General features: G+C 37.3%; 1 protein-coding gene across 4 annotated transcripts in view; it reads right to left on the bottom strand.

Annotated features, from left to right (window-relative positions):
- Positions 1 to 13,353, bottom strand: part of CDK13 (cyclin dependent kinase 13) — a 127,748-nt gene that overhangs the window by 14,204 nt on the left and 100,191 nt on the right. For all 4 annotated transcript variants that reach the window (XM_037730524.1, XM_037730525.1, XM_017506149.2 and 1 more), the window contains exons 10-11: positions 4,263 to 4,379; positions 3,527 to 3,658 (exon numbers count right to left, since the gene is read on the bottom strand). In XM_037730524.1, coding sequence (XP_037586452.1) covers positions 3,527 to 3,658; positions 4,263 to 4,379 — 249 coding nt within the window. The remainder of the gene's footprint in view (positions 1 to 3,526; positions 3,659 to 4,262; positions 4,380 to 13,353) is intronic.

The raw sequence follows: 13,353 nt of genomic DNA, 5'->3' as shown, positions 1-13,353 counted from the left end.
TTTTTTTTTTTGCATTTTTAGTACAGACGGGGTTTCACTATGTTGTCCAGGGTGGTCTCGAACTTGTGTACTTAAGGGATTCACCCGCCTTGGCCTCTCAAAATGCTGGGATTACAGGCATCAGCCACTGCACCCGGCCTAAAATCACTTTCTTTTTGAGACAGAGTCTTACTCTGTCACCCAAACTGGAGTGCAGTGGTGTGATCTTGGCTCATTGCAATCTCTGCCTCCCAGGCTCAAGTGATTCTCCTACCTCAGCCTTCCCAGTTGCTGGGATTACAGGCACAGGCCACCATGCCCAGCTATTTTTTTTATTTTTAGTAGAGCCAGGGTTTTGCCATGTCGACCAGGTTGATCTCTAACTCCTGGCCTCAAGTGATCTTCCCACCTCAGCCTCTCGAAGTGCTGGGATTACAGGCATGAGCCATCGCGCCCAGCCTTAAAATCTTTTTTTTTTTTTTTTTGAGATGGAGTCTTGCTCTGTGGCCTAGGCCAGAGTGCAGTGGTGCGATCTTGGCTCACTGCAACCTCCACCTCCTGGGGTCAAGCAATTCTCTGCCTCAGCCTCTCGAGTAGCTGGGATTACCGGCACCCGCCACCACGCCCAGCTAATTTTTGTATTTTTAGAAGAAACGGGGGTTTCACTATATTGGTCAGGTGGTCTTAACTCTTGACCTCGTAATCCACCTGCCTTGGCCTTTCCAAGTGCTAGAATTACAGACATGAGCCACTGAGCCTGGCCTAAAATCATTTTTGATGAAAGACTTTTCACACATGTCAAAGGAGCTCCAATAACTCAGTGATGGTAACTATGACAAAACTCCTTACATTCTCAAATACTTATTTACAAGCATACTTATAAAAATAAAAAACAAAATTGCAATTAATGTGGAAATATGTCTCATTCTAGAATAAGCAGTATTAATCAACAGATATGCAAACTACTTGGGAAAAAAATCTCAGCCCTATCTTTTTCATTAGGTTGTACTTCTAACAAAATTAGTAATTTTTTCTTTATTTAAAATGTAAATATTCACTACTGGTATTTGCAAGGACAATTCAATCAAGGAGAGCGTTATAATCACAGGAAATGTTATGAAATTTAATTTCCATTTATATACATGTACTGGTTTTTTAAAATATATAATATAGTAATTAATAAAATACTTTCAAGCATAAATATATGTTACATTAGAATAAAAGCCTATAGGAGTAACCTAAGTTCAAGATGAAAATAGGACAGTGTACACTGCTCAACATTTTCTAAGTAATTATTGGTGGATATCAAAATGCTGTGATAGTTGCCTTCCACTTGAGACATTTACAAGAGTTATGTAACTGTTCTACTTAAAAATGTCAGCATTTACTATGTTGACATTTTAAAGTAGAGTGGTTACATCTCTTGATCAAAGCTACCATTACCAAGAATAATGGTACAAAATAACATTATGTTCTCCTGAACATAATGATCATAGAGCAGGATCACCATCTAGGTTATATTCTTGCCCACAAACTGTTAATCTAATTCTGATTTTAAAAACACAATTGAATCCCAATTGCGAAGTATTTTACCAAACAGCTAGCTTGGAATCTTTAGAAATGTTAAATGCCATCAGATCTCTTCCCCAGCGAGTAATTAAAGATGAAAAAAGACATAACAAATAAATAGAATGTTGAACTCTGAAAAATTCTTTATTGAAAAAAAGCCTATAAAGGAAATTATTGGGTCAACTGGGGAAATCTGAATATAGACTGACCATTAAATATTCTCATGCTAAATTTCATATGCTTTATAATGGTATGGTATGCATAAAGAATAAAGTCCTAGTTCTTACAGATAGGGTTACATATTTATAAGTGTCACCTCCACAAAGGATATCCAACTAGTTGAGGAAAAAAGTATAGAGTGATAAAGCAGATGTGTCCAACTATTAATAATTGTTTAATCTAGGTAAAGGACATACATGAATACTCATTGTACTATTCTATTTTTCTGTAGAACTGAAATTTTTCCAAGTCAGAAGTTTAAAAAAAATGTTATTTGAAGGGGTACTGAGCCTAAGTTTTAAGATTACTGATACACACTAAGAAAAAAGCAAACATAAAACAATTAATTCAACAGTGAAAGATTCAGGTCCTTCATGATGTCAGATAATAGATCCATTTTGGCTTTCAAATCATCCCATAAAGGACAACTATGTACAGCTCAATAAAAGCTTAATGAAGCTGAATATGAAGGCCTCACAGAAATACAATAAGCACTATCTAACTGATAAGTAGAAGAACCAGGATTTGAACTCCAGAGCCCAGGTCTGTTCATTTAAAATATGCTAATTTTATTACATGAAAATATTTTATTATTATAGATAATATGCTTGCTTTTAATGATGCTCCTTATCATTTTAAACATTACTAAGAAAAGGCCGGGCATGGTGACTCACACCTGTAATCCCAGCCCTTTGGGAGGCCAAGGCAGATGATCACCTGAGGTCAGGAGTTCAAGACCAGCCTGACCAATATGATGAAACCCCGTCTCTACTAAAAATATAAGAATATGCCATTTGTGGTGGTGCACGCCAGTAATCCCAGCTACTCAGGAAACTGAGACAGGAGAATCACTTGAACCAGACAGGCAGAGGCTGCAGTGAGCCAAGATATTGCCACTGCACTCCAGTTTGGGTGGCAGAGCAAGACTTTGTCGCAAAAAAAAAAAAAAAAAAATTACTAAGAAAATACCTACAAGGTTTCTAGATCCTGTCAAGGAGATGCAAATGGACTGTTTTTCCTTTACCCCTTCTTCAAGTCAATCCTAGAGCAGTAACAGGAGCCATGTGGAGGTAAAGGTTCAAGAGAAGCCAGCTATTTTGACTCCCAAACTCTGTATAATTCCCCCATCAGACAATATTTCCTTTCATACAGGCTTCTGATACTAATAGTCTTTCATTCAATGATAAGAAATATATATTGTATAGTATGCTGTAAATAAAGTATTTTCGAAACCTCTCTTTCTTATTGGACTAATGTGAATTTGAGAGCTGCCCGTACCCTTTACTAGATTTGTATTCCTGGGCAAGTTTCTTAACCTCTCTGAGCCTGCTTCCTCCTCTGTAAAATGGTGATGATAATAATACTAATACCTACCTTTCAAGATTATAAAGATTAATGTAATACATGAAAAAATGCTTAGCATAGCACTCAAAATTTTAGCTATGCACTACTACTAGTAGTGTATTCAGTAGAATTAGTATTAGAATAGCAACAGCAGTAATATTTTATTAGAGTTGAAATATATTATTAAATCTTGAGGTCAATCAAGCTTAAAATTAGCTAGAAGCCAGCTGTTTTGCTAGTCCTGTGGGTAAACATTAAGCAAGCACCTGTAACCCAGATGTGCAAATTATGTGTATTACTGCTGTTTTATCTTTCTTTTGATTATATTTCTTTTCTCATAACCAGGCATGAAATATCATTATATATGTTATTAAAACTGTGTATGTGGAAGCTAATATAATAAAAAGTCACTTACTCTGGTGGAGGCATTTTTGAGGGTTCCACATCTCGGAGGAACTCGCACTGAAGAGCCTGTTCAGCAGTGCAGCGCTTACTAGGATCCAAGGCAAGCATGTAATCGAATAAGTCTAATGCAGCTGCAGGAATACTAGCATGAGAGGATTATAAAAGTCAGGTATGTTCTTTAGACACAAGTTTATGTTTCTTTAGGAGCTTAAATTATTTTTAATTAAATTTTAAAACTAAAACTAAGGAAATTTAAAAATAATTTTAGTTAACATTTTATAATATGTGTGTAATACTTTATTCCAATAAATCTCAATTTTTCTTTTGAATAAATATTTCATTATTTATAAATAATTTTTGTAACCATTCAGCAAGCAATACTATATATTATTACTACATGGGAAATTTGCTGTTATTACGCAAATTAAGAACTGCACAGTTGGTTTTTTCTAAAGCAAAATGAAAACTTGAGCTCAAGTAACCTGACACTGTTCCAGTAATATTTAAATGGTCTTACTAAAGTTCTTTCATGTAAGCACCAAATCAAACACACAACCTGAAATCACTGATTCCATAATAATGGTAAAATGGTAATCTGCATGTAGCAAACAGAACTCAAAATTAAATGCCCTAGAAGAATTACAGGTTTACCTCAGAACACTAGAGAATTGGCTAACATTTATAATTCACTGGAATTATAAGTAAAACATTCATGCAATATGGATGTTTACACATCCCCTTCTTACAAAACAAATTCTTCTCTTAACTTTCGACGATATTGCTTCTTTGGTTTCATGGTGTTGAAATATGGTAGTTTGATTACATCAGGCCACACTGCAGGACATGGACTCCCACATATTCGGCTAAGCAACACATAAAAAGTAGTACATCATTATAAACTACCTAAAGAATACATATAACTGTTATACAAAGTATCAGCTCATTTTTTAAATACACAAAAATTGAAGCCTTCGTCTATAAAAAGTTTTGTTATATATTTTTTTGAGACAGAGTCTCACTCTGTCACCCAGGCTGGAGTGTAATGGTGCAATCTCAGCTCACTGCAACCTCTGCCTCCTGGGTTCAAGTGATTCTCCTGCCTCAGCCTCCTGAGTAGCTGGGATTATAGGCATGTGCCACCACAGCCCAGCTAGTTTTTGTATTTTCAGTAGAGACAGGATTTCCCCACGTAGGCCAAGCTGGTCTCGAACTCCTGGCCTCAAGTGATCTACCTACCTAGGCCTCCCAAAGTGCTGGGATTACAGGCATGAGTCACTCTGGCTCCCGTTAAATATTTTAGTCATCCCAATTTAATTAATTGAGAAATTAATTTATTTTCAGAGGGTACTTCTAACAATCCAAGCATTCCAATTCTTAGGGAGGATTTTCATATTTGCAAAATAAAATCTTAAAATATGATGACGCTCAAAATATGTGACCTATACTTTAAAACCAATATAAAAATTTATGCAAATAAAGAAATAGAGTTTAGTATATGTCCCTCTCTGGTTTTTTGGTACCTGTCACTCCTCCTTCCCATGAATATAAGGCAGGCTACAATAGCAGCAGAAACAGATTCTCACATGACCTCAGGAAGGTAACTGTAAAGACTACTGTTAACTGCCATCAATGGAAGCACCCTAAACATAACACTCTTGAAACATTGAAGTTCTTCCATTTAAGTACTGCTGCTGATCTTAAGTTACAAAGAAATTCTAACTGCTTTAATCTGGCTTATCTGTATCTTGAAAAACCCTAATTATTTTGGTATTAACTAGTAAATCTTGTTATGGTAATTTGTAGAAGAAATGCTATAAACAAATAGGGAACTCCAGCTAATAAACATTTAAAAACTGACTTAGTAATATGTAGATGAAAATTTGATTAAATCTACTTATTGGCTGGGTGCAGTGGCTCATACCTGTAATCCCAGCTTTTAGGAGGCCGAGGCAGGTGGATCACCTGAGGTCAGGAGTTTGAGACCAGCCTGGCCAACATAATGAAATCCTGTCTCTATTAAAAATAAAAGAAAATTAGCCAGGCGTGGTGGTGGGCGCTTGTTGCTTGAACCTGGGAGGCAGAGGTTGCAGTGCGCCAAGATCATGCCCACTGCACTCCAGCCTGGGCAACAAAGAGCAAAACTATGTCTCAAAAAACAAACCTACTTATGTTTAGTACGCCAAATTTCAAGGATAGCTGTATATTATATATAAAATTGTCAGCTGGACTGCATATTGTAAAAAGAAAATGTTGCTGTATCACTGATTCAAAGTAAAAATATTCCATACATACGTAAATATAAATGCATGTATAAATGTATATAAGTAATGGCTAAAGTTGCCATTCTTTTAGCTGAGCTTCAGAATTATACCTCAGAAACACGTATTTATATGAGACCTTTCATGTTTTTAAAGCCATCTATCACTGAAATATACTTTTTGTCTCAATATATTTAACATTTTTATAAACTGAAGCTTTAAAGATATTAAGATCTTATTCTTTGTACAGTTTTACTCTCTTTTGCCTTACAGTCCAATTTTTACAACCTCCTCAACTGTATTCCCTTGGACAGAAGGCCCAACTCCTGTAGCTCTCTAGATCTGGTCCCAATCTGCTTTCTAGTCTCATTTCCCAATGCATTTCTCCCGACAGGCCACTCCTTCATGTCTATGCTCCTGATGCTTCTCTCTAAATTCTATATAGCTGAATTCTTTTCGCTTCTCAAGATTCAGATCAAAAGTAATCTAATTAACAAGTCTTCTGCATTCCCCATTACCACTCAGAATTACTCTTTGCATGCTACTGGTTTGACATTTTTTTCATCCTGCTTTCTATTTTGGTTGTTTACATCTCTTTTCCTACATTGTAGGTTCAGAAACTATTCCTTGTTTTTGTATACTTTTCCCAGTAACCATGTGAACATAATCAATCAACCCCAGGAAGATTGATGGGCATTATAGTAGAAGTATAAAGCATACTGGAATACAGGAAGTCAGAGATACTTGGAAATTTGCAGAAATGCAAGAAAACGTACTCAAGTTAGGGAACAGGTGAAGAATTTTGGTTATAATTCCAAGCATAAATAAACCATAGACAGGTGGAAAATGGAATAAGATAAATATGTTACCAGAAGAGAGAACACAAGCAAAGGCACACAAGTAGCAAAGTATAGACATTTGGGAGGAACACTGTAAACCAGTGTAGGTAGAATACGGGGCTCAGGGGGGCTTAGCTGGAAGCATAACTGGGGTCTACATAACACTGGGTGGGTTTGTCTCTCCATAGACAGGGTTTTGCTATATTGCCCAGGCTGGTCTTGAACTCCTGGCTTCAAGTGATCCTCCCAACTCAGCCTCCTAAAGTGTTGGGATTAGAGGCATGGGCCATTGCACCTAAACCACAATACGGTTCTAAGAAGGTACTTTGCCTAATTATAATGCAGACTTTAGAAGCAAGCTTTAGATTTGAATCCTATCTAACGTTGGTCAAATTACCTTGCTTAGGAATTTGCTCCTCTTTTGGAAATTTAAGATTTTATTTTGAAGCTATGAAATTAAATGAGCAAGCCTCTAGCCCATTAATAGTCTTTTAATAAATATCAGTTTCATTATACTTAGCTAAAGAATTTCAATTATTATATGTGATATTGAAAGATAACTGAGTACAGAAGTCACCTAACTGAAAGCAGCATACAAGATGGAATAGACATACCGAAGCAGGGAAAGTTCCTAGAAACTAGAGAGGTAGACATAACAGCTGATAACTGAATTTATCAAAATCTGTGCCTGGTGGCCAGTCAGCTACTCCAATACCATTTATTACTGAGATGCATCATATGCTAAGGTATTAGCATATGATAAATCCCCAATTATCTGAGGTCTACTTTGGTAATCTACTGTGATCGGATCACTCTACTCCCGTGTCAATACCATATTGTGCTATTAATATTTTTTGAAAGTATGATAGCACATACCTCCTTCTATCCACCTCTTCTCTTCACTTACTCTCCTAAAAATCTTATTGTACAAGAATTATAATCAATATTGTAACACTCCAAAAGAGAACCCTGCTAGGATTCAGCCGCCACTTTGAATTTATAGATTAACTTAGGACTGCTGCATTTACAATGCTTAATATTTGTCTTAGAAATAGTCAATTCTATTTCTTTCCATGTTATATAATTTTTTTCAGTGAGATTTTGTATATTTCATTTATGGGTTTTATTTTTTGCTTTTAAAAAAATTTTTTTTTAAATAGACACAGGGTCCCGCTGTTGTCCAGGCTGGAGTTCAGTGGTGCGATCATAGCTTCTGGTAGCCTCAACCTCCTGGCCTCAAATGATCTTCCTGCCTCAGCTTACCAAACAGCTGAGACTATAGGCATATGTCACTACATCCATCCAATTTGAGACCCAGGCTGTTCCAAAACTCCTAGCTTGAAGTGATCCTCCTGCCTCAGTCTATCAATGTATTGGGACTACAGGTGTAAGCCACTGAGCCCAACCTTAAACATGTTTTTAGCCCATTATATTTCCTAAGCAATTAATTAGAAAAGCTTGGCCAGGCATAGTGAGCCTCTAATCCCAGCACTTTGGAAGGCTGAGGTGGGTGAATCGCTTGAGCCCAGGAGTTCGAGACTAGCCTCAGTAAGATGAGGAAACCCCATCTCTACTAAAAACACAAAATTAGCCAGGCATGGTGTCGAACACCTGTAATCTCAGCTACTTGGGAGGCTGAGGCCAGAGAATAGCTTGAACCTGGGAGGCAGAGGTTGCAGCGAGCCAACAGCGCACCACTACACTCCAGCCTAGGTGACAGAGAGCAAGACTTGGTCAAAAAAAAAAAGAAAAAGAAAAGAAAGCTTTATTACAGGGAAGTTTTGAAATTTTAAATCCTTTTTTTTTTTTTTTTTAAGGTAAGATCTCACTCTGTTGCCCAGGCTGGAATGCAGGGGTGCAAACAAGGCTCACTGCAACCTTAACCTCCTGGGCTCCAGCAATCCTCCTGTCTTAGCCTCCCCAAGTGCTAGGATTACAGGTGTGAGTCATCATTCCTGGCCACATACAAAACTTTAATAATAGGTAGCCATCTAAGATCATAGGGTTCCTACCAGTTTTAGTAGTTGTTTCTTTGAGGCATTTCAGATATATAAATCAGAAAACCCATGTTAGAATTCATCTGTATTTTTTCAAATTTATCTTTATGGTATATTATGTGGCAACTCCTAAACAACGTTAAAATGAGAATGACAGTACACAACATTGGGTAACTTTATTTTCTGACTTTAATGGGAGCACATTCATTGTTTAGTTCTGGGGAGAACGATGCCTTCTGGTCTGAGAAACATATAAGAGAAATATACCCACATACATACCTACAAATTCACATATACTTCCTGTTAAGGAAGCATTCATTTATTCATCTCTACTATGGGTTTTAATTTCTGTGGCTTTTACATTCTAAAAGTACTTTATCAGTTTTATTTTTTAGAACTTCAATGATAATCATCATCTGCATTTTCTCCTCGGGCTACTAATATAAATTAGATTAACAGATTTCCTAATACATATTCATCACTGTATTCAAAGGAAGAATAGCAGCTGAGCCCAATAAAAGTACTATAATTTCAATGTAATGCTGTATTTTCTACTTGTTAAGTTAGATGTTGTACATCAGTATTCGTACGTGAGACTGATATACAGCAAGTATATGTGAGACTGATATACAGCAAATGGGGTCCAAAGACCACTGAGTGTCCACACCTCAAGGTCTGGCAAGTCAAAGTTATTACTAAGCCATTATTTGCCTTTCTCAATGTGTTGATTTGCACTAAATCGTACAAAACCAAACTACCAGCACCTTAAAATGATTCAACTTAGTGGCAACAAACTACATTAGCAGGATGTACTCTTCATTATCATGCAAATTTCAGGCTGGGAGGAAAAGCTAGTTTCACTTAAGAATGCACTTGTTAAGGCATGACGCAGTGGCTCATGCCTGTAATTCCAGCACTTGGGAGCCCAAGGAGGGCAGATCACCTGAGGTCAGGAGTTCCAGACAAACCTGGCCAACATGGCAAAACTCTGTCTCTACTAAAACCACAAAAATTAGCCAGGTGTGGTGGCGTGCACCTGTAGTCCCAGCTACTCAGGAGACTAAGGCAAGAGAATTGCTTGAACCCCAGAGGTGGAGGCTGCAGTGAGCTGAGATCATACCACCACACTCTAGCCTGGGTGACAAAGCAAAACTCTGTCTCAAAAAAAGAATGTACTTGTTGAAGCAGTACAAATTATTAATGGCATTTAATTCTGACATTTGAGTATGGATCTCTTTAATATTCTCTGTGATGAAATGGGAAATACTCATCAGCACTTCTACTGTACAACAAAACATGGTAGTTATCTTCAGGAGATGTGCCTGTGCAATGATTCGACTTGCAAGCTGACATAGCTGCTTTTTTCATGGACCACTATTTTTACCAGGAAAGACAACTAACAAACAATAGTCATTCAAACGTGGGTATTTTCCAGACATTTTCTCAAATAGGAACAAAGTCAGCTTGTCATTTGAAGGAAAACAACAGTATTCATTATCAGTTATAAAATTTGAACTTTCTAGAGAAATTAGAATATTGGAAAACTTATATCCTCCACCGTGCGCTTAAAGCTTCACAATACTGAAAAGCTTTTCTGATGAGATCAGTGGTAGTACGAATTATATAATAAAAGGTGACGTTTGGAAGATCTGTTCAATTCAGTGTACCAGCATTTTTCAAATGACTAATGCATAATGTCACAAAATTATCACAGATAAAAGATCCATTCAAAGTGCAAGACAGAACAACGGATTTCAATATAGTACAGTATAAAATATTCCTTCATATCGTTTCAGATTACACATTACAACTAACCTGTTAAAAACTACCAATCATCTAATTTTTGTGGTTTCTAAGAATAATATGCACCATTACCCAAAAAAGGCTACTGAAAGCAGCACATCACAGATATGAGGATACAAGTATCATGTCTACTAAACCAGTCATTAAAAGATCTGTAAAAATGCAAAACAATGCCACTCATTCCAACAACTTTTATTTTAGAAACTATACTTAATAGACTTTAAAACATGTTAACATATTAAAGTGAATTCATAAATATCTTTAATTTCTAATGTGGTAAAGCTCAATAGATACAATCAAAATAAACAAAAACTCCTGGAATCTTCAATAATTTGAGCATAAAGAAGTTCTGATACCAAAAAGTTTGAGAAGCACAACTCTACAGAATTTTATGCTATTGGTTTATGAAGGTATACATGCTTTATTTTTTTCAAAAGGAAGTTTCCTTCTTTTCCTGTCTTCTGGAACAACCAAAATCTATTCATTTAAAGTTTAAAAAACTTCACCTGTGTAAACCACCTAGGCCTGAGGCTTTGTGTGTACTGGATGGGGTGGCAGAGGGTCAGAGAAAAGGAGGATTCATTTAATTCTAATCTACTTTCTTCACTGATTATAATCCTTCTTATCTCATAAGCAATGTACACTGTGATATAAAGACTCTTTAGCTAAGAAAGCAGAGTTAAAAACGTAACCCTCATGTTTTAAAATATATATATATATGTATATATGGCTACACAGAGATTTCTGCCTTCATTCATCCCATTTTGTTCCCATGTGTTTTCCATTGTCTTCCTCCATCACTTTTTGTTTTGTTTGAGACGGTCTCACGCTGTTACCCAGGCTCAAGTGCAGTGATGCAATCTTGGCTCACTGCAACCTCCACCTTCTGGGTTCAACAGATTCTCCTGCCTCAGCCTCCCGAGCAACTGGGATTACAGGTGCCAGCTACCATGCCAGGCTAATTTTGTATTTTTGTAGAGATGTGGGGGGGAGGTGGTGTTTCACCATGTTGGCCAGGCTGGTCTTGAACTCCTAACTTCAAGTAATCTGCCCGCCTCAGCCTCCCAAACTGCTGGGATTACAGGCGTGAGCCACCAGGCCCAGCTCCTCCATCACTTTTTGACCTATGCCACTTCTATTATGAAATGTTTGTAATCTGCCTAAAATACTTTCTGGAACAAAGCAAATTATAAATAAAGTAACTCAATCACTATGGTGTAAAGCCATTTAAAGCAAATTCTGATTAGTGTTACCACTCTTGATCAGTTTTACATGTATTTGTACAGTACTGACAGTAGATCTCATCGTTCCTGAGCCTATAGATTAGAGAAACAACCTAGCATTAATGCAAATAAGGTGAGGGAAGAAATATGTACTGAAAACTTATTCACATTTAATTCTTACAACCCTAAGCATGTTATTAGTACCCTTTTACTTTTGAAGAAATATACTTGGAGCACATGGGATTTACCCTAAATCATAAGAGCAGAGTAGCTGAGCTGGCATTAGAACCCAAGTCTGTAAGATTCTAAAGCCCACACACCTTTCAGTATACTCTGTTGCCTCATTATACTGACTTGTTTATCAGAAACTTTCTTTCATTCTCTTCATGTTTAAAAAGGAATTAATGCTATGAAATCAAAATTGAAGCATCTTATTTTTGTTTTCTGGGTTTTTTTTTTGAGACAAGGTCTTGCTCAGTTGCCCAGACTAAAGCGCACTGGTGCGATCATAGCTCACTGCAACCTCAACCTGTCTGGGTTCTGATGATCCTCATACCGCAGCCTCCCAAGTAGCTCGGACTATAGTTTTGTGCTACCACACCCAGCTGACTTTTGTAGTTTTTGTAGAGACAACGTTTGGCCACGTTGCCCAGGCTGATCTTGAACTCCTGGGCTCTAGTGATCCACAGCCTTGGCCTCCCAAAGTACTGAGATTAGAGGTGTAAGCCACTATGCCCGGTGAATCTCTTTATAAAATTATAAATACCTTAACAACAACAAAAATGCTGAAATAAACCAGAAAATAAAAATTTCTCCTCCCTAGTCTTCTCGAGAAAGTCCATATTCTAATGAACAATTTGAGTCTTTTGTTTTACCTAAATGGGATCAATCTCAATATAGCCTTCTGTAACTGTTTTCATATTGCTTTTCCATTTCTTTACAAATCAAGCATTTACTTTTTCCTCAGTGGCATAAGCCACTGAGCCTGACCAACTATTACCTTTTTGTCAACTGTACAGTATGCTATAAAATGGATAAACCAAGCTTTCCCCCCATATGGTTCACTGAAAACATATTCCTAAATTAAACCAAATACACTCAGTGTCTTTATTACTTTGCCATTTCTTCACATCATTCAGATCTCTGCTCAAATGCCACTTATGGGAGATACCTTCCTTGACCCTCTATATCGTCTTACCTCCCATCATTTTCTGCAAGTTAACTTTTTGATAAAAAGCTGGATACTATTTGCTAATACCTCCCTTAGAATTCTTGGATTAATATCTTATAAATTTTTTTTTTTTTTTTTCTGAGATGGAGTCTCACTCTTTCACCCAGGCTGGAGTGCAGTGAAGTAATCTCAGCTCACTGTAACCTCTGCCTCCTGGGTTCAAGCAATTTTCGTGCCTCGGCCTCCTGAGGAGCTGGGACTACAGGCACATATCACCACACCTGGCTAGTTTGGTATTTTTAGTAGAGACAGGGTTTCACCATGTTGGCCAGACTGGTCTTGAACTCCCTGCCTCAAGTGATCCTCCCCTCTTGGTCTCCCAAAGTGCTGAGATTACAGGAGTGAGCCACCATGCCCAGCCTAATTTTTGTATTTTTAGTAGAGACAGGGGGGTATCACCATGTTGGCCCAGCTTGTTCTCGAGCTCCTACCCTCAAGTGATCCTCCCACCTTGGCCTCCCAAAGTGCTGGGATGGTAGGCATTAG

Source organism: Cebus imitator, unplaced genomic scaffold, assembly GCF_001604975.1.
Source record: "Cebus imitator isolate Cc_AM_T3 unplaced genomic scaffold, Cebus_imitator-1.0 Scaffold349, whole genome shotgun sequence".
NCBI classification, from domain to species: domain Eukaryota; kingdom Metazoa; phylum Chordata; class Mammalia; order Primates; family Cebidae; genus Cebus; species Cebus imitator.
The sequence above is the reverse complement of the archived record's forward strand: the minus strand, read 5'-3'. Positions and strand labels throughout refer to the sequence as shown.